Here is a 24,972-nt window from a genome sequence, read left to right as displayed (position 1 = left end):
TCAGAACTGACTCCACGGCACACAACAACAACAACGTTTGTGGGTATATATAATATGTAAACACACTATATACAAACTATCTTAAGTTTTAGGGAAAGGAATATGGAACAAATACGTTGAAGCTAGTTTAAGAGTTATGTAGGACAAGTTCACCATATTTCCTATCACTGGAGTAGAAAGTACGACATGGAACTCTGGTAAGAAATCATTTTATGCAGGTAAATTTAAACTTTCCTAGAAGTATCATCCACTACCCAGTTACCACATTCATTATTGTTAGATGTCATTTAGTTTCTACTCATAATGACCCTATGCACAACAGAAGAAAACACTGCCAATCCTGTGCCATGCTCACAATCATTCTACATTTGAAACTATTGTTGCAGGCACTGTGTCAATCCATCTCACTGAAGTTCTTCCTCTGTTTTGCTGACTCTACTTTACCAAGCATGATGTCCTTCTCTAGGGACTGTCCTTCTGATAACAGAAATCTGAGGCATACGAAATGAAATCCTGCCATCCTGGCTTCTAAGAAACATTCTGAGACAGATTTGTTTGTTGTTTGGCAGTTCATGATTTATTCAATATTCTTCTTCGCCAACAGCATAACTCAAAGGCATCAATTTGTCAGTCATTCACATTCAAAGTCCAACGTTCACATGCATATGAAGTAATTGTAATGAGACAACAACGTACTATGATTTTGCCAGGACCTAGAGACGCCACATATCCAACACCAATCAAAGCTGAATTCCCAAGTTGAGAGTTGCTGGACCACCAAACTGACACAAATTTCGGTTACAAAGCCATGTAAAAGCTGATTTTTTGGTACAACTCCATGACAAACACCACCACCAATAGCACCCTTTAGGGCTATGGCAATTTGTCATCAAATTCTATTAGGCCAAATTCATTTTTAGTGTTCTGCAAATGTCTGTTGTTGTTTCAATTTTAGTGTGAATTTAGCCTTTCATTTTAGCTTTTACTATTGTAGCAACTCTTCAATATTTTTAAAGAAAGATTTAAAACATTTTACATCTAACAGAAACAATATTTTTGGGCTATTTTTACCACAGAACTGGTCTAATGCCTGTTGTTGTTTGTTGTTCTAGTCATAGTGACCCAAAGGTTACTTTTTACAGGAAGAGATCCCCAGGTCATTCCCCTTCAGAGCCACTGGCATGTTTGAACCACTAACATTTGAACACTTAACCATTTCACCACCAAGGCAAATTCTATATAATCTAGTCTACCATTATTTCTTGAAATAGTAAGAATTATATTCTTTGTAATAATTTTAGATAGAACCTATCTCCTACCTAGGTAGTTTAAAGTCATTACCAGAGGAAAGTCATTTTCACAAAACACATGATACAAACACAAACCTGTTATTGTAATTACCAGTCAATAATGTAGTTTATTAGATACTCTATTTATTTCCCTAAGTCCTGGTGTGGCATTGTGGGTTAATGCGCTGAACTGCAAAGTCAATATGAACTGCAAGGTCAGCGGTTCAAGCTCACCAGCTGCTACTTGGAAACCCTATATAGGGTCGCTATGGGTCAGAACCCAATCAATGGCACTTAACAGCAACAAAAGCCACAATGATTTGTTCCTTATCTCAGGAATGATAATAAAAAAACAATTATAATAAACATATTCCTGGCACTGAAGAAAAATAATATTAAAAAGCATACTTCAGAATTGTTTTACTTAAATTTTGTCATGAAATCTATAGGTGTCTAAACACAATTCAAATTGTAAAGTATAAAAAGATAGATTCTATCTCATATAGGGAATCCTGGTGTGGCACTGTAGAATAAGCATTTCACTGCTAACTGCTAAGGTGCATGGTTCAAACCAACCAGTGTCTCCTCAGAAACCCTATACAACTACGGGATAAGCACTGGACTGCTAACTGCAAGGTCCATGGTTTGAACATACCAGCCACTCCTTGGAAACCCTATACAGGGTCTCTAGGAGTTGAAACCAACTCATTGGCACTTAACAATAACAATCTCATCTAGTAATTATAAACAAAATATTCAAGATGTTTAATAAGAGTCCTGGTTTGGCATAGCAAGATAATACACTTTAAACTGCAAGGTCAGTGGTTTAAGCTCACCAGCCACTCCTCGGAAACCCTGTACAGGTTCACTATGCGTCGGAACTGACTCAATGGCACTTACAACAACAAGTTGTTATTGTTGTTGTTATTGTCATCAAGTCGGTTCCAACTCATAGAGACCTGTACAGAGTTTACAAGGAGTGGCTGGTGTTCAAGCCATGGACCTTGCAGTTAGCAGTCTAGTGCTGATCCTACAGCACTACACCAAGTCCCCAAGTTAATATTAAGGTATATCTATAGAATATACTTGAAATATAGACGCCTGGTGTGGCACTGTAGGATCTGCCCCTGGACTGCAAGCCACAAAATCAGCAGTTCAAACCCACCAATTGCTCCTCAGAAACCCTACACAGGGTCACTATGAGTCGGAACCAACTCTATGGCACTTAACAACAACATAGTAAAATGATTCTAGGAGTTTATTTAAAAAGATGTCATATGGAATTGAAAAATAAATTTAAACATGACATAAAAATTTTTCCTTTGAAATGCATCACTTTGCCTTTTGAAGTTAGTCCTAAACCTTAATAAAACCAATGAAAACAAATACATCTCTGCAAAATTTTTAACTACAATTCTCACATTCCCACCATAGCTACTACACTTTGATTTGCATATACGAATCGGGCTGCTAACCTCAAACTTGGCAGTTTTAAACTACCAAGCATTCTGTAGGAGAAAGATGTGGCTTTCTGCTCTCGTAAAGATTTTGTCTCGGAAACCCTGTGCAGGGTCACTATGAGTCAGAACTGACTCCACAGTACTTAAAAACAACAAGTATTTATTACATGCTTTATATTTAACATTCCTTTACTAACCATAAATTTTGAAATATAAGCATACTAAAAAGCAAGAATAACATTCCACATCAGCAAATCACTTAGAACCCCTATAGATTATAATTGTATTATGTATTATATTGTCAAATATTTATATTGTTAGCTAAGGTAAAGATAATCATATAAAAACATTTACCACTAAGAATGCATTAAAATATAGAAAACCAAGAATAAAAAAGAAAACATTATCTAGAGTTTTTTTCCAAGTTGGAGAAAAATAGGTATTCCAAAACAATATAGAGCACACATTGATGATGGTAAATATCATCGAGTAGGTTCCAAATCATAGCAACCCTGTATATGGCTTCCAAGGAGCAACTGGTGAGTGTGAATACCAAGGTTGTGGTTAGCAGCCAAGTATTTATCCTACAGCACACCACACCAAGATTCCATATACAATATAACTTAATATAAGTTTAGGAATCGTTTCAATCACTTAACGTGGAAGATATTTTTACTTTCATATTACCTATTTAGTATGTGTTACTGTCAGAAAAAAATATATATATATATAACACAAAAAGTAAGTTGAACGTTCTAATACCAAACTGACTTTTTTCTATTTGTACACTAGTATAAATTCATTTAAACAATTACATATAGGTATATATAATTTTTTAAATACAATTGTACTTTTACTCATTCTATTTTATAATCTTTTTCATATATGCATTGTCCTTATATGTGAAATCCAACTCATATATTAAATATTTGTTATCTAAGTTTAAGCACTTGTCAAGCTCAACCACTCAAGACAATAATTTCCCTGTTTTAAAGAAATAAAACCCAATTGATAGAATTTCACCAAACTATTCAAAAAAATAAGACTAATCAAAATGCTCTCAGAAAGCCTTTCCGTTTTTGATTTTCACTGAAAGTCACTTGCATTAAATGACATTGTGCAGGGTTTCCAAGGAGTGGTTGGTGAGTTTGAACCACTGACTTTATTCTACAGTGCCACAGCAGGACTCCTAAGTGCCACTGGTAGTGATGTGCCCTGGAGTCAGTTTCCAAGGCTATAAATTATTACGGGAGCAGAGAGCCTGTTAGAGCTGGCCTTAAGGGTTAGCAGACTGACTTGTAACCACTATGCTACCAGAGCCATACATTAACGATAATTTAAAAGAGGAACAAAGAATTTTAATTAAGCTTTCCTAGGAGTCCTGGTGTGGCACTATAGGTTAAGCAAAGTAAGGTCAGTGTAAACTACAAGGTCAGCATTTCAAACTCACCAGCTGCTCCTCAGAAATGCTACATAGGGTTGCTATGAATCAGAACCCACTTCACAACAAAAACTTAATAGAAAAGCAGTTGATCCATACAATAAGCACTTGACTGTGAACCACAAGGTCCACGGTTCGAGGTCCCCAGAAGAAAGACGATGCCTTCTGTTCCCACAAAAATTTAAAGCCTCGGAAACACTGACTTAGAACCGACTAGATGGCACCTAAAAAGAACTCTTAATATAAGGTCTTAGGAAATGTCTAGAGCAACACTGAAGTCAATAAAAAGTAACCTTAAAAAATATGCATCTTTGCTAGGAATAGCATTTTGAGACTTGTCCCACCCACCATACAATAATCTCAGATGACCATAAAGTAATATAGAATAAAATATACTGTAAATATTGTCCTAAAGAAATTTATCTGAGAACTGTGGTACATTTTGCTCCCAATCTATTGTATCACAGTGAGAAGACCTTTGGAGTCATGGCAGCTGTCTATCCTTGGAAATCATCTGTCTTCTTAAAAGCTAAATTTGTGCAGTAAAATAGTCTTACCATTGTCTCACAATAGCTATTTAGAGGATTATAGCTATAATACTATAATCATCATGATTAATGATGAAACCAAATTTATTTGATCTTTTGATAACTCAAATTATTTCCAATTGAAAAGTTTGTTATTCTTGGGGCGGGGGAGGCAGGGAACCAGCATTCTATTACACTTCTTGGAATGCTGAGCATTGGCAGGAAAAAAAAAGAATCGAAGAAATAAAAAGTATAAACATATACACAGCAAACTACAGACATGAGCCAAATTCCACTGGTAGTTTGTGTAAATAAAATTTTTATTAGAAAAGTCATACTCACTCACATATGCACTGACAATTGCTGCTTTCACACTACAACAAGATACTTGGGTATTTGCAACAGAAACCATATGGTCTCTAAAGTCTAAAATATTTACCCTTGACCCTTTACAGAAAAAGTTTGCTGACCTCTGCCCTGCCAATAATGATTGGAAGTTGAATTAGCTAGTATAGGAATAAGAAGGGAAAGAAGATAAAGAAATATTAAAATTTCATCCCCCTTAATTGTCACTCCCAAACCCTAGAAATCTAAGTTTGAATCACAATAAGAACTAGAAAAGTTTGATTACAGAAAACAGAAAAGCAATACAGAAATACAGGAGTACATTAATAATTTATTTAATGTCATAAAGTATATTATTGCCTCTTAAAGTTAATTAAAACCAATTTTAATTTCGTTTGTAAATGGTATTTATCCGCTTTATACAAATCATTTGTTTTTACCTGCTAATGGCTTGTTCCTCATCAGTTATTCCAGTCTCCCTGAATGCCCTGTTTGATTCCGCCAAACTCAAGGCAATTGCCCTCTGAAGGTCATCTTTATCATCTCCAGTGAGATCAATCACATCTGAAAAGCAAAACTATCTTTCTCAAAATTCAAAATCAAACAAAATGAAAGGTAGTTCTTATCATGGAGATTTTATACTAATATACCTTTATCAAACCAAAATCAGAATCAAGTTTATACTGTCTTCCTTTTATATAAGAGACTATCAAAAAGAATGCAAACAAGAACATATTAACTTGGTTATACTTCATAACTAAATTTTCTTTTCTATGAAATACACATAGAGTAACAATAGCACAAATATTTTTCACTACAGAAGAATCTTAGGATTTACAGAGGTCTCTGATTAAAAGCTAACAACAGACTGACTGCTGATAACATTTTCTATAACAACAAAAATTAGAGCACACTTAAACAATTACATCTATGCTGTCTGAAATTAAAATTAACCAAAATATACACAATTAAAACTATTGTCAGCTTTAACCGACTTTTTAAGATGACATTATTTATCACATAATAATTATTAATAAGTGAGTCATCAAAAATTATGATTCAGAAACTAATTGATTACAGTCATGGTTGTGTGCCATCAAGTCGGCTCTGACTCATAGCAACCCTGGATAAGGTTTCCAAGGCTGTAAATCTTTACAGGAACAAAGACTAATCTTTCTTCAGTAGACCGGTTGGTAGATATGAAGTGCTGACCATGAGCTTAAAAGCCCAGATCATAACCCATTAAGGTACCAGGGCTCCTTCATTGACCACAGACATATATGTAAATTTTTTTATAAACTCTAGACTGTTGTGCCAATGTGTTACAGTGGGTAAATTTAAGAACTGGCAGAAGGTTTTATGAAATGAGTAAGTACACGCATCTTTTATTTTATATTTTTTCAATGCAGTCTTGGGATTTAAATAGTTTGTGTGTTCAACTACTAAAGGCTCAAACAACAATTAGGAGGATGGACCACTGTTTCTTTCATTCTGTTATGCATACGGTCCTATGAGTTGCAACTGACCCAACATCACCTAAAAACATTAACCTGAAGTTTGGTGGTTAAAACCCATCCAGCAGCAGTTCCTCAGAAGAATGACCTGATAATTCCTTCCACAAAGATATAGTCAGTCACCCTACAGAACCATGAAACAACATAATACATGGGTCATCAGGAGTTAGAATCAACCTGATATTGAGATTGGGTGTTTTTGGTTTTTTCTGAATTGTATTATAAGTGACAACAGATAAATACACTAGAAAAAAAAAAGCAAAACCAAAATCTAATCGTTTCTCCTTTAACTAAGAAAACAGCCTTGGTATTACAAGTGCTCAATCTTCTTTTTCCAAAGGATAAAGGTTATAACTACTACCACCTTCAGTAATCAAATTCTGAGTGTTGTTGTTGTTAAGTGCCTTCAAGTTGGTTCCAACCCATAGCGACCCTGTATAGGGCTTCCAAGGAACATATGGTGAGTTGTTACCATGGACTTTGCAGTTCAAACCAACTTTATGGTCCAGTGCATTATCCCACAGCATCACATCAAGACTTCAAATTCTGAGTATACATTGGTAAATATCACCACTTTCTAGTCCAATTCCCACAATATTTTGGTAAATTTTCTTAACCTAGAAAATACCAATGTTAAATCTTCCATTATCATTTAAACATTAATGTTGTTGTTGTTAGTGCCATAGAGTCAGTTCCAACTCATAATATCCCTGCACAGGAACCATAATGTATTGCTAAGTAGGAAAAAAAAAAAAAGTCAAAATTAATGAAAGAAAGAGAAAGAAGCATTTGTCTTATTACCTTATTTTGGAGTAGATATAATTTTTTTTTTGTTTATTTGCATTTTGTTGTTGTTGTTGAGTGCCGTTGAGTCATTTCTGGCCCTGTATACAGTTTCCAAGGAGCAGCTGGTGAGCTTGAACCACCAACCTTGCAGTTCAAACGACTTTGCAGTCTGACGCATTAGTCAACAGTGCCACACCAGGGCTCTTAAGTGCCATTAAGTCAGTTCTGACTCACAGTGGCCCTATCTATAAAAGTTTCCATGGAGCAGCTGGTAGATTTGAGCCACTGACTATGTCGTTAACAGTCCAGTGCTTATCCTACAGTGCCATATCAGGACCACTTATTTGCATTTGAGGATGCTGGAAATCTATTTCTTTCTTTCTCTATTTTTATATATACTGAAAAATTATTTATTTTTCTACTTTTAATCCTGAAATTTTACAAGTGGGCAACAAACAAAAGGGTAGTCTGAGGATTCCTGGTGTGGCACCTGCAGGATAATGTGTTGGTGATTCAAACTCACCAGCCACTCCTTGGAAACCATATACAGGGTCACTATGGATTGAAACTGACTCAACGAAACTTAACAACATGTAAGAAGGTATCTATATAATTTAATATCTGCCTATAGGGAGTCATGGTACTGTGAGTTAATGCGCTGGACTGCAAATTCAGTTTGTACCACAAGTGTGGTGATTCAAGCTCACCAGCCACTCTGTGGAAACTCTCCATAGGGTCACTATGGGTTGGAACTGACTCAATGGCACTTAGCAACAGCTTAAGTGATACAATCTGACAGTCCACTAAAAACAAACATTTCAATAATTGTTGTTGCTGTTGCTATGGTTGTCATTAAGTGCCAGTAAGTTGGTTCTGACTCATAGCGACCCTGTATAGGGTTTCCGAGGAGCAGCTGGTGAGCAACCCTACAGTTCAAACAGCTTTGCAGTCTGGCACATTAACCCACAGCGCCACACAGGGACTCCTTCCAATAATTACTGCTGAAAAATTATGTTTGTTAGTTTAAAAAGTCTACTTCTATTATAATTTATACTTTCCTTCAAACAGTAGCTTATGAGAATAATAAAATATCAGAAATAAATTGCCTATAGAAGGTGTGTGTATCTGTGTTTAACGTCTTTCAAAAACTTCACACTGTAATTAAGTAGAGCGCCCCCCCCCCAAAAAAAAATCACTGAAAAAAAGACTTATATAGCAAGGTAACTGAAATAACTGTGCATGTGTGGCACTGCAGGTTAATGCACTGGATTGCAAGGTCGGTTTGAATTACAAGGTCAGTTTGAATCACAAGGTTGGCAATTCAAGCTCACCAGTTGCTTCTAGGAAACCCTATAAAGAGTTGCTATGAGTTGGAACTGACTCGGCACTTAACGACAACAATAAACGACAACAATCCAAGAGGTCTAGAGGACAAGATCCAAGTCCACTCTCAAGACTACAGGTAAAAACGAGTGTCACCTGGATACAGCCATCCAGTACAGATCAAATAACTTTCTTAGAAAAAGCAAGGACTAGAGAAGTATGAAAATGGCTTCATAAAAATGAGAATACTCAAATCATTAAATGATAACTAGAACTTTGTAAGAGGCTAGTGGAAGAGGAGCTCTGGTAGCGTAGTGGTTACGAATCGGGCTGCGAACCTTAAGGTCAGCGGTTCGAAACTACCAGCCGCTCCGCGGGAGAAAGATGAGGCTTTCTACTCCCGTAAGGATTTACACCCTCGGAAACCCTGTACAGGGTCGCTATGGGTCGGAACCGACTCGACGGCACTTAACAACAACAACAACAGTGGAAGAGGAAGAAATCTATGAAAATCACAGAGAAACAGGAAAACAGATTTTTGATCAATTAGCCCTCAAACTCAGTCCTCTTATCCTCCTAGTGTGCTCTCTTCAACTACAGAAACTGGGAAGATGTCAAACAAAAGAAAAACATATTCTAATTCTTTGTATTAAATTACTTTGAAAAAATATGGAGCGTTTATTGTTTATAACAGCCCAAACAAATTAGAGTAGAAACTCATTTAGAAGAGCAACAACTTATACTTGTAACTTCCTCCATTTTACCAACCTTGACTCAAGCATCACAAAAACAAAACACTTTAATCTTCTTTTATAAATGAGATGACTGAGGTTCCAAGAAATGAAACGTTGAGACTAATGACCAGGCAGCAAACTTAATTCTTCCAATCTTTAAATAAAGATCACTAGTGGCAAGGAGCTCTGGTAGCGTAGCGGTTACGAATTGGGCTGCGAACCTTAAGGTCAGCGGTTCGAAACTACCAGCTGCTCCGCGGGAGAAAGATGAGGCTTTCTACTCCCGTAAAGATTTACACCCTCGGAAACCCTGTACAGGGTCGCTATGGGTCGGAACTGACTCGACGGCACTTAACAACAACAACAAGTGGCATAGTGATTAACTGCTCGATTGCCTAGCAATAGGTTGGTGGTTCAAACCAACCTAACAGCTCCATGGAAGAAGACACAGTGATATGTTCCCTATAAATAACGAAGAAAATCTTATGGGGCAATTCTAGCATGTGTTGGAATTTAACTCAATGGCAATGGGTTAATATTTTGGGATTCCCCAATCTTCTACAGGGTCGCTACGAGTTGGAACCAACTCCACGGCACTTAACAACAACAATTCCATATGGGTTCCTTCTATTCTAGCAATGTTCCAAGTATAGTGCATGGATTTGGGAAAACTCTATAATCTTCTTTTGGGGAGGGGGGAAGGGCCCATGAAGAACAATATATTCTCATAATACTACTAAAATGTTATCTGCCTTTGTCTCTACAGTTACACTTGCACTGATGATGTAAAATAGCAGTAGGTAAAAGTGTTGCACATTTGAAGAAATCAAGACCACACCACCAGATACGATAAACACTCACTGTATTACTCACAACTAAGTTTACTCACCACTTTTTGTTTAAGTTCATTTTAATTTAAAATTTACCTGGTGAAAGAGTAAAATTTAATTTTATTAATTCTGAAATCATTAATTATATGCTCTTTTTATTCTATGTAATGAAATGGGAGTATATTTAGAGTACTGATGCTGTGTATTCAAAGTATGTGGCTATCTTAAGAACTAAACACTAGTACAATGCTTGAAAAACAAACTACCTGCTTTTTTCACATAACACATTTTTTCACTTGAAAATGCTACAAGCTATGGTTATTCAGGCTTCAGGATCTTCCAGACACTTTCTCAAAAATGAACAAAGTGAGACTCGCTTTAAGAAAAACAGGTGTAAGAGTATCGTGAATTATCAATTTCAAGCTTACAAGCAAAGTCCAACTTTGAAAAACGTGCTTCAACTTGACACTTGATACCTTCCTAGTACTTAAAAGGTTAAGTGGTAATATTAACAAAACCCCATTTTTGCTTTTTTCAATGCTGTAGACATTGTTCCAACATTTAAAAGAAAATTTCTTCCAAATAATCATGCATACAATGTTACAAAATCAGGCATGGTTAAAGCATCTTTTCAAAGGGCAAATAATTAATTTTAATGTAACAGAGAATGGAAAGGTCAATAATATTATTTTAGTTTTCATATTGTTAACTAATTTTTAAAAAATAACTAGTTGTGGAATTTGATACAGTATTTTTAAAGAAAATCCATTAACTATACATATATACATAGTGAATAAGGAAGACAGCATAATAATTGATGCATTTGAGCTACAGTACTGTAGAATATTAAAAGTACCATGGGCTGTGAAAAGAATAAACTAATCTGTATTGGAAGAAGTACAGCCACAATGCTCCCTGGAAGCCAGGCTGGACATCATGTCAGGAGCAATCAGACCCTGAAGGATATCATGTTTCATAAAATGGAGGGGTGGAAAAAAAGAGAAAGACCCCAACCAGATGGATTGGCACAGTGGCAGCAACGATGGGCACAAAAGCAGCAAATGACTGTGAAACTGGTAAAGAATTGGGCAGTGTTTCATTCTATTGTGCATAAGGTCACTTATGAGTCAGTACTGACTTGATGGCACCTAACAACAACAAAAAATACATATGTGAAAGAAGCCATGGTAGGGTAGTAGATTACACGTTGATCTGATAATAACAATTTCAACAGTTCTGAGGCTTTCTGGTCCCATGAAGATTAACAGCTTAGGAAACCCTATACAGGGTAACTATGAAGAGGAACTGACACGATGGCATACAACCACCACCACCACCATGATACATATGTATGAAGCCATATTTTCTTTACCTTTGTTAACCAAAATAATGTATCAAACAGAACTGAATGCAGAGTAAGATGACACACCAACTGTCTTCTGTTATAGTGAACATTAGAGATTGACAACAATGTAAAATAACGTATGCTTGTCATTATTTTGTTTCAGAAAATAGAATAATAGTCCTTTACATGTTGTATAAATAACATTTTAATATAAATTACAAATATTTTTAAGCTTTTATAGTGTTAATACAATATATAGTAAGTAGAAATAAAAGTAACTCAGATAAATAAAAGCTTTTGAGGAACTCAATTTTTAACTGAATTAAAAGATGATGGGATCCACCAATTCTACTCAAATTATTCCAGAATATATACGAGGACGGAAAACTGCCTAATACATTCTATGAAGCAAGCATAACCCTCATACCAAAACCAGGAAAGGACATCACTAAGAAAGAAAATTATAGACCAATATCCCTCATGAACATTGATGCAAAAATTTTTAACAAAATCCTAGCTAACAGAATCCAACAACACATCAAAAAGACACATCATGACCACCAAGTAGGATTCATACCATGGATGCACGGATGGTTCATCATTAGAAAACAATCAATGTAATCCACCATGTAAATAAGAAAAAGGAAAGAAACCACATGAACACATAGATTGAGGAAGGAAAGGCATTTGACAAAATACACCATCCATTCCTGATACAAACACACAACAAAGTAGGAACTGAAGGGAAATTATTCAACATAATCAAGAGCATAAGTACAAAACCAACAGCTAACATCACTCTCAATGGAGAGAAACTGAAAGCCTTCCCCTTGTGAACTGGTAACAAACACAGATGCCCTTTATCATCACTCCTATTCAATACTGTTTTGAAAATCTTAGCCATAGCCATAAGGCAAGATAGGGAAATTAAAGGTATCCAAATTGGCAAATAGGAAGTAAACCTCTCTATCTGTGGGTGATATGATCCTATACATAGAAAATGCCAAAGATTCAGCAAAAAAACTACTGGAACTTATTGGAAGATTCATCAAAGTACGAAATTCATCAACATACGAAAAAACAGTTGGATTCTTCTACACTAATAATGACAACACTGAAAATGAAATTAGGAAGGCAATTCCATTTACAATAACCACCCAAAGGATGAAATATTTAGAGAAACAAAGGACTTATACATAGAAAACTACAAAACACTATGACAAGAAACCAAAAAATAGTTACAAAAATGGAAAAATATACCATTCTACTAGATAGGAAGACTTAACATTGTGAAAATGTCAATACTACCCAAAGCAATCTACACATACAATGCAATCCCAATCCAGATTCCAATGACATTCTATAGAGAGATGGAAAAAACTATTACAAACTTTATATGGAAAGGAAAGAGACCCAGGATAAGCAAAGCACTGCTTAAAAAGAAGAACAAAGTTGGAGGACTCTCACTCCCTGATTTCAAAATTTACATGGCTACAGTGGTCAAAAAAGCCTAGTACTGGTACAATGAAAGATACACAGATCAATGGAACAGAAGAGAGAATCCAGAAATTAATTCATCCACATACAGCCAACTGATCTTTCACAAAGGGCCAAAATACACTGAGTGGAGAAGACATAGTCTCTTCAACAGACGGTGCTGGCAGAACTAGAAATTGATATGCAAAACACTGACACAAGACCTATATATCAAGCCATATACAAAAACCAATTCAGCATGGATTAAAGACCTAAAAGTGAATCCCAGAATTATAAAGATCATCAGTGAAAAAATAGGGGTAAATTTAAGGGCTCTAATACAGGGCACACAGTCTACCAAACATTGCAAAATTTTCACAAACAAAAGAATACAAAATAGACAATTGGGACATTCTAAAAATTAGAAACATATGTGCACCAAAGGATTTCACCAAAAAATAAAAAGGGATCCCACAAAATGGGAAGAAATCTTTTGCAGTGACATATCAGTCAAGGGACTAATTTCTAATATCTATAGAAAACTACAACACTTCTACAGGAAAAAGACAAGTAACCCAATTAAAAAATGGGTACAAGACATGAACAGGTACTTCACCAAGGAAGAAATTTGGGCAGCCAACAAACATGAAGAAATGTTCACAATCACTACCCATTAGAGAGATACAAATCAAAACAACAATGAGATATCTCACACCAGCAATAACAGCAAAGTTCAAAAATGCAGAGGAAAATAAATGCTGGTGAGAATGTGGAGAGACTGGGACCCTCCTACATTGCTGGTGGGAATGGAAAATGATCCAACCACTCTGAAAAACAGTATGGTGCTTCCTCAGAAAGTTGGAATTAGAAATACCTTATGATCCAGCAGTTCCTCTACTTGGTATACATCCACAAGAAACATGAGCCACAACATAAGTAGATATTTGCACACTGATGTTCATAGCAGCACTATTCACAATAGCAAAAAGATGGAGACAGCCTAAATGCCCATCAATGGAAGAATGGATAAACAAACTCTGGTATATACACACAATGGAATATTATGCTACATTCAAGAATAATAAGGAAGTTGCAAGCCACCACATAACAAGGATGAACCTTGAGGATCATTATGCTGTGTGAAGTGAGCCAGTCACAAAAGGACCAATATTGCATAGGACCATTATTGTAAAAGCTTAAAAAGACACCCATACTAAAAGGAAAAAAGAAATTTTGTTGGTAACTGGTGAAGATAGGGTGGGGAGGTTTCGGGGCAGTGGGGGGAGATGACAGCAGAGCACAGGGTAGGGGGCAGATACATCATAGTCCGGGTTTTGGGAAAGGCAATACACAAGAAGTGGGAGGGGTGGATGAACAAGGTAGATAGGGGAATACTGAGACAGGTTTGCATGGGATAAATGGGACAGAGGTAAATACTCAACCTTGGAACAACAGGGATCTGTGTGATACAGGGATCAAGGCACAGTCTGAACAGGGAAAATAACATTAAGATGCTTGACTGTCTTATGAATATTGGTTTCCCTTTCCTACTATTGTAAAATAGACACTTGAGAAAGGAATGTCAGAAACATGATTACAGATAGCTTGTAAGTCCGTCTTCAGCCTATACCTGATTGGAATACCTAAAAGGGTTTCTGGAACTTACCAAGTGAAACAGGCCTCTTGTGGAGCCTTTGCAATGCATCGGACCTTAGGTGGAATCCTGAGCCCCATCATCCAGAACCTTCTGAGGTGGGACATTCCCACTAGACAGGACAAGCAGACCAGCCTGGAATAGCTAGAGCAACACAAGATACATCTTCAAAGAATGTTGATAGTTGATCCAAGAAGAATGAAGTCCTTGACAACTTCAATCTTTTCTCCATTGATAAGAATGTTGTTTATTGGTCCAGTGGTGAGGATTTTTGTTTTCTTGACATTTAGAAGCAATCCATATCAAAGGCTGTGTTCTTTGATCTTCATCAGTAAATGTTTTAAGTCCTCTTCACTTTCAGCAAGCAAGGTTGTATCATCTGCGTATCGTAGTCGAGGCTTGAATTTTTTCTTCAGTTCCCCCAGCTTGAGAAATGCTGAGCTTGTTCTTCCTTTTTGGTTTTCTAATTCCAAATCTTTGCACATTTTATTATAGTATTTGGCTTTATCTTCTAGAACTGATCTTTGAAATTTTCTGTTCAGCTCTTGGACCTCTTCAATTCTTCTATTTGCTTTAGCATCTCTACGCTGGAGAGCAAGTTTCAGAGTCTCTTCTGACATCCATTTTGATCTTTTCCTTCTTTCTTGTCTTCTTAATGACTTTTTGCTCTCTTCACGTATGATGTTCTTGATGTCATCCCACAACTCTTCTGGTCTTTGGTTTTTAGTGTTTAATGTATCAAATCTGTTCTTCAGATGACCTACACTCATGGATATAGTAGCTCAAAATACCAACAGAGATAGAAGGAGTCTTCACATCAAGTATCAATGCTATCCCCTCTGTATACAAAGTAGATAAGGATGGGCAACTTAAGACATTGGCTATCTAAAATGTCAAGGATTTCAATCTTCTTGGATCAACTATCAACACTCACAGAAGCAGCAGTCAAGAAATCAAATGATGTATTGCTTTAGGCAAATCTTCTGAAAAAGACCTTTTTAAAGTGTTGAGGAGTAAGGTGCGCCTAACGCAAGCCATGGTATTTTCAATAACATCATACGTATGCAAAAGTTGGACAGTGAATAAGGAAGACTGTAGAAGAATTGATGCTTTTGAGTTATGGTTTTGAAGGAGAATATTGAAAGTGCCATGGGCTGCCAAAAGAACCAACAGATCTGTTTTGGAAGAAGTGCAGCCAGAGTGCTCCTTGGAGGCCATAATGGCCAAACTTGGTCTCTCATACTTTGGACATACTGTCAGGAGGAACCAGTCACTGGATAAGTATATCATGTTTGATAAGGTGGAGGGTCAGAGAAAAAGAGGAAGAAGACCCCCAGCAAGATGTATTATCGAAGTGGCAGCATCAATGGGCTCAAACATAGCAACAATTGTGAGGTTGGCCCAGGACTGGGCAGTGTTTCATTGTGTTGTGCATAGGATCACTATGAGTCCAGTTCCGACTCAATGGCACCTAACAACAACAACCTAAAATGAGGGGGTGATAAAGGCATGAAGTGATTGGCTTACAAGGTTTCAGGAGGGAGTTTAGTTTAAGAGTGTGCGGGGGAAGATTGAGTCCCCACTGAATAGTTTTCATCTTGTCTAGATGGGTCTGCTAAAAAGAGGTGGGGATAATATTCTTAAGATTCAATAGTGACTAGTTGTTATCATGACTAATTGAGACTGTCACAATTGTAAAGGTAGAAGTTTTGTAACAAAAATGGGGGCATAGTTAATCTTAGAGCCCAGAAGCAGAGGACCTTAGGACCATAAAGGAAGAAGAGCACAAGCAAAATGAGAGATCCTACCCAGCAACGCAGTGACACCAGAGATGGAGGCAGAGATGTGGACAGAGACAGAAAGCAGCTGAGGACTCTAGATTTATGGAAAGAGAGGGACTAAGAACTGCCAGCCAGGAGGCAAGCTTGTAGAATCTGCCCTTTGGTTGTTTCAACTATTATATATCCCCGAGTGTTTATTAAAAATAAAAATAAAAACACTAATATGAATAGAGAAAATACTGTTAACTGATGGTACATGGATGGGATTATAATAATTGTAATGAAACAAAGCATATAATTTGTTGAATGCTCTCACATATAAGGGGATCCTAAAGTGTGGCACTGTGGGCTAATGCGCCAGACTGCAAAGCCGTTTGAACTACAAGGTCAGTGATTCAAGCTCATCGGCTGCTCCTTGTAAACCCTATACAGGGCTGCTGACTTAACGGCCCTGGTTGGAATGGACTCAACGGCACTTAACAACACAATTGAAAAAAAAAAAAAAAAAAATTAAAGAATCCCTATGCCGTGTTTCAGAACTGTTTAATAAAACCTAAGTAATAATTAAGATTGTTTTGACTTTTACAATGTGATAATTAAATAATAATTTAAAAATACAAAGATCAGAGAATGTTACATGAACATAACAGGTATTTCTTCTTCTTTCAGAAAATAAATCAGAAGACCTGTCCACATGATTCCTCCGTGACAATGACAACAAAGTCAAGAGTTGAGCAGAAGTAGCTCTCTGTAGTCAGAATATTCACTCATTTTTGTACTCATCTACAACACTTCCTAAAGCCTAACATTTGAATCAGCCCATACATACACTGATAAGGCCTTAGGAAGCCCTGATGTCATAACTTGTTATGCATTGAGCTGCTAACCACAAGGCTAGCAGTTCAAACCCACTAATAGCACAGCAGAAAAAAAGATGACGCTTTTTTCCCCATAAATATTTTAGCCTTGAAAATCCTAAGAAGCAGTTCTCTGCACATTAGTTTTATTATGAGTTGGAATCAACACGACGAAACTTATAGGCCTTGCCCTTACATCATGGCAAACAGAAAAAAAGTCTACCTTACAGTGGCGGTAAAAGCATAAAACTGCTAATAGGTTGTTGTTTAAATAAAAAACACTAACGAAATGTTTTAAATGCAGAGCAGCTACATTTTTCATGTAACACAGTTTTGACTTGAAAGTGCAACTGAAAATGAAAAACTGGTATTTCAGACTTGAGCATTTGAAAAATGTTTTCTCAAATGAACAAACTTTGATTGTCTATCACTTAAGAAAAACAAATGAGTATATCTGCTAGTGATCAATTTGAAGCTTAAAAGCAAAAGTTCGAACTTATTTCAACCAATGTGATCGTATCTTCGATGGAATTTAGACTCAATGACTATGGCTAATCCTACTTCCTCCCAGCATTTGTAAATTAGCTGGGGAAATCTGCTGAAAGCATTTGAGTCTGCAACTACTGAGACCAATAAACAGTAAATTTAGTTGATGCCAGTCCTTCATTGAAAAGCTGGGAATTAATCCATTAAGCACTGAAACAGATTGCTATTTGTAGTTTTACTCTAATAACAATTTTCTCCATGATGTTCATCTTTCTATATATTTTAGAACACAGCATCCTGAAAGTAGGTTTTTTTTTCCAATTAAAGATTTGATTTATTCAAGTATCTAAAAACATTCTATAATATAAACTCTGATTTAATGTTTATACTTGCTATGGACCACACATATATATTACCATACTGTTTTCAGAAGACTTGAAATGTCACTGAGAGTTTAAAAATTGTACAGCCAATGGAGAACTGATGAAGACAATTTAATATTTTTTCTGGATCCAGAAATGCATCAAAATGAATGACCCGCCCCAATCAGCAAGCTGTGTTTAGTGAGAGGTATCCATGGAGAAATGGTTGCAATTCAGAAATGCTTCCCCTCAAAAGGTGGATGCTTTATAAAGTTTCAGGTCAAAACCTTTGCAGAAGACACTGATGCCCAACACACTTGATTCTCAGTTCAGAAAACACGGGTCGGTCTTCTAGGCTCCCTGTTGTGGAGTGCCCCTAGAAATTATGCTTCTGTGCTGTGATTAGGATGGTCCTTTAGACTGGACAGCGAGCAGGTGCGGGCTGTTGTAAACCATCAGTCATAGTGGATGGCAGTGTAAAAGATGATCCAAATGACCATGAACAAGGCAAAAGATGTCATAAATCCTTCTTTCGTGAGCTCCCATGTGCCACCATATTCTTCCTCATCTATCTGTAGATAGTTGCCGAAGTAGAAGTACAGGACTCCTGGTATTTCCAAGAAACCTAGTAATGGCAACACTCCCCAAATGACACCTAGGACCACAGCGTTGATCTGATGGAACCAGTAGATCACATCTAAAAATTCATCCTTATCCTCCCAAGCTGCGTCACTATACAGCACCTTGCTCCAGACAAGACACTTTAAGGGCCCCGTTGGCCAGTTGCAGCTGAGGTGCTCCTCCTTCCGCCGTCCTCCACTCATCCTCTCACCGCACCACCAGGGGTGAGGCCTAGGGTGCCGGGCCGAGCCACAGGGAGTCCAGGGTTCGAGGTGGCAGGTCTCGGTGCCAGGGGCAGCGGCCGCGGGAGTTACAGACTACAGGTCGAGCGGGTGGTAACCTGCAGCCTCTCTTACTTAAGCAAGTCTCCCGACTCTGCTCGCTCGGTCAAGCCCAAGACTGCCAAAAGTATCTTTTTAATAATGATTTTACATACCAAATAAAAATAACTTTAATACCTACAGTACAAGTGAATATTTAATATGTCTCTTCTAGCCAAGTCTTTGTAACTCCCACCAAAGGACTCTATTTTGAAGGGTCTGGGTAAGAGAAGGGGATAGAGGGAAGATACTAATAGGATTATATGGTTCCGTTGTGAGTGATTGTTTTTGTTGCTATTGTTATCACGTGCCATCAAGTCAGTTCAGACTCATAAGAACCTTATGCACAACAGACCAAAACACTGCCCTGTACTGTGCAAACCTCACAATCTTTGCTACTTTTGAGCTGCCCCTGTGAGAAGCCATCTCTTTGGTGGTCTCACTCCTTTTTGATGACTCTCTACTTTAGGAAGCCTGAAGTCCATCTATCTCCAGGGACTGGTCCCTGTGGACAATGTGTCCGAAGTATGAGGCACAAAGTTGGGCCATCTTGGCTTCTAAGGTGCATTATTATGGTTGTACTTCTGCCAGCAGATTTGTTCTTCTAGCAGTCCATGGTACTTGTAATATTTTATCTCCAACAGCATAACTCAAATGCATCAATTCTTCTATAGTATTCCATATTCATTGTCCAACTTTCATATGCATATAAGGTTACTAAAAATACCGTGATGTGGGTCAGGCGTACCTTAGTCTTCAAACCTACATTTTTCATATTGAACACTTTAAAGAGGCCTTGTGCAGCAGATTTGCCTAATGTAATACGTCATCTGATTTCTTGACTGTGGCTTCCATGAGTGTTGATAGTGGATCCAAGCAAAATGAACTAGTCTCTTGACTTCGATATTTTCTCCATTTATCATGATGTAATTTATTATTAATTTAAATTATTAATTATTGTTAATTAAAATTGTTCCAGTAGTGAAGGTTTTTGTTATCTTTACATTGAGGTGCAACCCATATAGAGAACTGTGTGTGGTCTTTGACCTTCATCAGTAAGTATGTAAATGAGTCAAAAATTATCTGCACTCTGGCGGCAGATTTTATTTTCAACAACTTTTTAAAAAGACAAATACATAATTTTTCAACATAATCGCCTTGTTTTTAAAAACATTTTGTCCATGTGGCAACAAGCTTTTAAATTCCCTTATTAAAAAGCATTTTAGGCTGAGCTGCGAACCACAAATGCACTGTTGTCTTCACTTCTGCATCAGAGGTGAATCTTCACACTTGAAGGGCTACTTTCAGGGAACCAAAGAGGTGAAAGCTGATGGAGCAAGATCAAGACTATAGGGAGGATGCTTTAATACCTCAATATGAAGTTTTTGCAGAGTGTCAACAATGTAGGCAGAGATATGTGAAAGTGCACTGTCATACAAGGTCACAAAACTCTTGGTTAGCAGTCCTCTGCATTTAATCTGAAATTTAGGCTTTGTTTGGCTCTTCAATGCTCTGTAAGGAGCACTGTTGATATTTGAACCTTTTTCCTGACAGTGTTCCAATACTGGCCCTTGAGAATCCCAGAAAACTGTAAGCACCAATTTTCCAGCTGATGTTTGACTTTGAACGGTGTCTTGGTTGGCGATTGTGTATGTTCCCATTCCACCCTTTTCAGTTTACTCTCAGGCTCAAGAGTGATGAATTCATGTCTCAACACCAGTAACTACTTTTTAAAGAAACTTTTACCTTCCTTCGAGTATCAGTCCAAATTTTGTGTGCAGATGCTCAAATGCTTCTGTTTACACTCCACTCTTCTGTGAGTTGTTCTGGTACCTATCTTACAAAAACTTTTTGAAAACCCTGTCCTGGGTTATTTCATAAGCAGAATCATGGCTGATCTGCAACTGATTTGCCACATAATGCACTGTCACTCATCTATTTGACAGAATCTTTTCATGTGCATGGTCAATGTTGTCATCAGCCATGGACATGGACAGGCATTTTAATATATCCTGAATGCAGACAATTTTTACTCACCCTCAGACCTATTGTTAACTTTGTATTTTATAGCATTGTGATCTAAAAAGATGCTTTGTAGTATTTTGATGTTTTTCATTTTACTGAGGCTTGCTTTGTTGCCTAACATATAGTCTATTCTGAAGAATGCTCCATGTACACTGGAAAAGAATATGTATTTTGCTGTGGTTTGGTTCAATGCTCTGTATAAATCTATGAGGTTAAGTTGGTAAATTGTTTTGTTTAGTTGAGTCTGTTGAGTTTTTTTTTTTAGTGTTTTGTTCTTTACCAAAAGTGCTGTATTAAAATATACTACTAATACTGCTGTCCTTGCTTACTTCTCTCTTTAATGTATTTTGGGGCTCCGTTTTTCAGAGCACATTTAATACGGGTATATCCTTCATTTGGCCCCTTAATCATGAGATAATGTCCTTCCTTTGTCTCACGCTGCTTTTTCATTAAAGTCTATTTTATCAGATTTAATATTGCTTATATTTTATTGCAATTAGCTTGATAATTTTTCCATCTTTTGATCCTTAATCTATTCTTGTCTTTGTGTGTAAGGTATTTCTTGTAGACAGCATATTAAAGGATCCTGTTTTCTTACCCATTCTGCTATTCTCCGTCTTTTGAATGGTACATTCAATCCACTGACATTTGGTGTAAATATCAATAGGTATGAATTGATTCAATTATTTTGCCTTTTTTTGGGGGGTGGTACTCCTGTTTTATTTGTAAGACATATTTTTCTGTGCTGAGTTCATTTTGTGTGTTTTCACATTTTCAATGTCTTCACTGCTGTTTTTGGAATATTTACAAAAACTTCATGATTTTCCATTTTCTTGATTTGGAGGGGGGGAAGTTGTATTAATTTTCTTTTCTGTTACCCTGTAATTTACTAATTTCTTCCCCAATTTAAAACAGTATGTTTTATCTTGAAATCTACTCGACTTCCTTACCACTTGGAATTCTATTACCACACTTTTTCCTCTTGTTTTCTTGATTACAAATTGATAACTATGATTCATTATTTTCAGTCTTGTAGGTTTATTTTACTTTGTACACTTCTATATCTAGATTGAATTCTGTGTAGTGTTGCTGTGTATTTCAGTCTCCGGTTGTTTCTGCTGTTGTTGGTTCTCAATCCAAAGGACTCCCTTGAGTATTATTTATAAAGTTGTTCTGGTTTTTCACATATTCCTTTAATCCCTGTTCATCTGAAAAAATTCTAATTTTACCTTCATATTTGAGTAACAGATTTACCAGATACATGATTCTTGCTTGGCAATTTTTTTTCTTTCAGAGTTATGTATATGTCTCCCCACTGCCTTCTTGCTTGCATGTTTTCTGCTGAGAAATCAGAGCTTTATCTCATTGGTTCTCCTTTGTAAGTAACTTTTTGTTTTTCCCTGACGACTTTCAGGATTCTTTCTTGTCCTTGGATTTTGGAGACTTTGATTATGATATGTTTTGGTGATTTTCTTTTGTGGTCTATCCTGTTTGTGGTTCATTCAGATTCTTGAATGTTTATGTTGTCATTTTTCATGATATAAAGAAAATTATCTTCCAACAGCTCTCTGACTATCTTTTCTGTGCTTTCCTTTGTCTCTTCCTGTTGTAGAATTCTGATCACCCGCGAAGCATTTCTCTTCATTTTGCCCCACAATAAATTTAGACTTTCTTCAGACTTATTCTTTTTTCTGATTGTTCCAGCTTGCTACTATTGAGAGATTTATCTTCAAAATCACTAATTTGGACTTCCATTGATTCAAATCTACTCCTTTGTCCTTTCAATGTATTTTCCATTTCTGAAATCTTATTACTAATCTTCTGACTTTCTATTTACAGGATTGAAGTTGTATCCAACAAATATATTTTATATTATCCAATTATAATATATCCAATCCGTTACCTGTGTTGTTTGATTGTCCCTGTAGTGCTTTCCTGAAATTTTCCTTGTTTTCCTCAAACTTTCTGATAATCGCTTGGAGGTACCTAAATATCAGGTATGGTTGTGGGTGGGCTATATGGATGTGGTTGTTTGTTGTCTCATGATTGTCGATTGAGGATGTTTTGATTCCATACTCTGCAATTTACTCTCAGGCTCCTAGTGATGAATTCATTTCTCATCACCAGTAGTGATTTTTTTAAAGACACTTTTACCTTCCTTTGAGTATCAATCCAAAAAATTTTTTGCAGGTGTCCAAACACTTTCGTTTATGCTCTTCTGTGTGTTACATCAGTACCCATCTGATAAAAACTTTTCGAAACCCAAGTCTGTTGAGGATTATTTCATAAGCAGAGCTATGGTTCATTTGCAAATGATGTGTTACAAAATCCACTGTCACTCATTTATTTGATAAAATCATTTCATGTGCATACTCAATGTTGTTATAAACTGTGGACATGAACAGGAGATTTAATATAACCACAGTGCAGATAATTTTTTACTCATCTTCATATATTAAGTCCTCTTCATTTTCAGCAAGCAAGGTTATATCATCTGCATATCACAGGTTGTTAATTAGTCTTTCTCCAATCCTGATGCCATGTTTTTCTTCATGAAACCCAGCTTCTTGTATTATTTGCTCAGCATACAGACTGAATGAGTACAGTGAAAGAACACAACACTGGTACACACCTTTCCTGATTTTAAACTATTCAGTGTCCCCTTGTTAACTGTCTCTTTGTCTATGTACAGGTTCATCATGAGCACAATTAAATGCTTTGGAATACTCATTCTCTGCAATGTTGTCCATAGCTTATCATATAATTCACATAGTCTAAAGCCTTTGCATAATTAATGAAGCACAATGTTCTGGGTATTTTCGCTTTTCAACCAAGATCCATCTGATGTCAGGAAGGATACCCCTACTTACACATCATCCTCATATGAATCCGCTTGAACTTCTGAAAGTTCCCTGTCAATGTAGTGTTGTAGTCATTTTTAAATTATCTTTAGAAAAACTTCACTTGCATGTGATATTAATGATATTATCCCACGATTTCCACTTTCCATTTGGTCACCTCTCTTTGGAATGGAAATATGGATCTCTTCCAATCAGTTGGCCAGGTAATGTCTTCCACATTTCTTGGCATAGATTAGTGAGTTCTTCCAATTTGTTGAAATATTTCAATTTGTATTCCATCAATCCCTGGAGTCTTGTTCTCAGTGCCTTCAGTACAACTTGGACTTCTTCCTTCAGTACCACTGGATCCTGATCATATGTTACAACTTGAATTGGATCGAAATTGGCTTTCTGTATCATTCAGTATTTTACCCATAGAATCCTTCAGTATTGCAAGTCAAGGCTTGGATTTTTTCCTCAATTCATTCAGCTTGAGAAATGCTGAGCATGTTGTTGTCTTTTGATTTTCCAACTCCAGATCTTTGCACATTTCGTTATAGTTTTTGACTTCTTGAACTAACCTTTGAAATTTCCTGTTCAGCCCTTTCATTTGCTTTCCTTTCATTCCTTTCATTTGCTTTAGTATTTCTACACTGAAGAGAAAGTTTCAGAGTCTCTTCTGACATCCTTATTGGTCCTTTCCTCTTTCTTATCTTAATGACTTTTGCTTTCTACCTATATGATGATGTTCTTGATGTCATCCCTCAACTTTTCTGGTCTCCAGTTATTTAGTGTCTAATGCATCGAATCGTTTCTTGAGATGCTTTCTAAAGTCAGTTGGGATATGTTCAAGGCCACATTTTGGCTCTCATGGATTTGTTATAATTTTCTTCAGCTTCTGGCTGAACTTTTATTTGAGCAACTGGTGATTTTCTACCCTGGCCTTTTTTTTGGCT

At 36.6% G+C, this 24,972-nt stretch overlaps 1 protein-coding gene and 1 pseudogene across 3 annotated transcripts in view; both read right to left on the bottom strand.

The window, feature by feature from the left end:
• Positions 1 to 24,972, bottom strand: part of USP25 (ubiquitin specific peptidase 25) — a 211,135-nt gene that overhangs the window by 131,687 nt on the left and 54,476 nt on the right. For all 3 annotated transcript variants that reach the window (XM_006866444.1, XM_006866445.1, XM_006866446.1), the window contains exon 4: positions 5,503 to 5,626. In XM_006866444.1, coding sequence (XP_006866506.1) covers positions 5,503 to 5,626 — 124 coding nt within the window. The remainder of the gene's footprint in view (positions 1 to 5,502; positions 5,627 to 24,972) is intronic.
• On the bottom strand, positions 18,666 to 19,034 carry LOC102834186 (annotated as a pseudogene).

This window comes from Chrysochloris asiatica, unplaced genomic scaffold, assembly GCF_000296735.1.
Source record: "Chrysochloris asiatica unplaced genomic scaffold, ChrAsi1.0 scaffold00091, whole genome shotgun sequence".
In the NCBI taxonomy this organism is placed as follows: Eukaryota; Metazoa; Chordata; class Mammalia; order Afrosoricida; family Chrysochloridae; genus Chrysochloris; species Chrysochloris asiatica.
The sequence above is the reverse complement of the archived record's forward strand: the minus strand, read 5'-3'. Positions and strand labels throughout refer to the sequence as shown.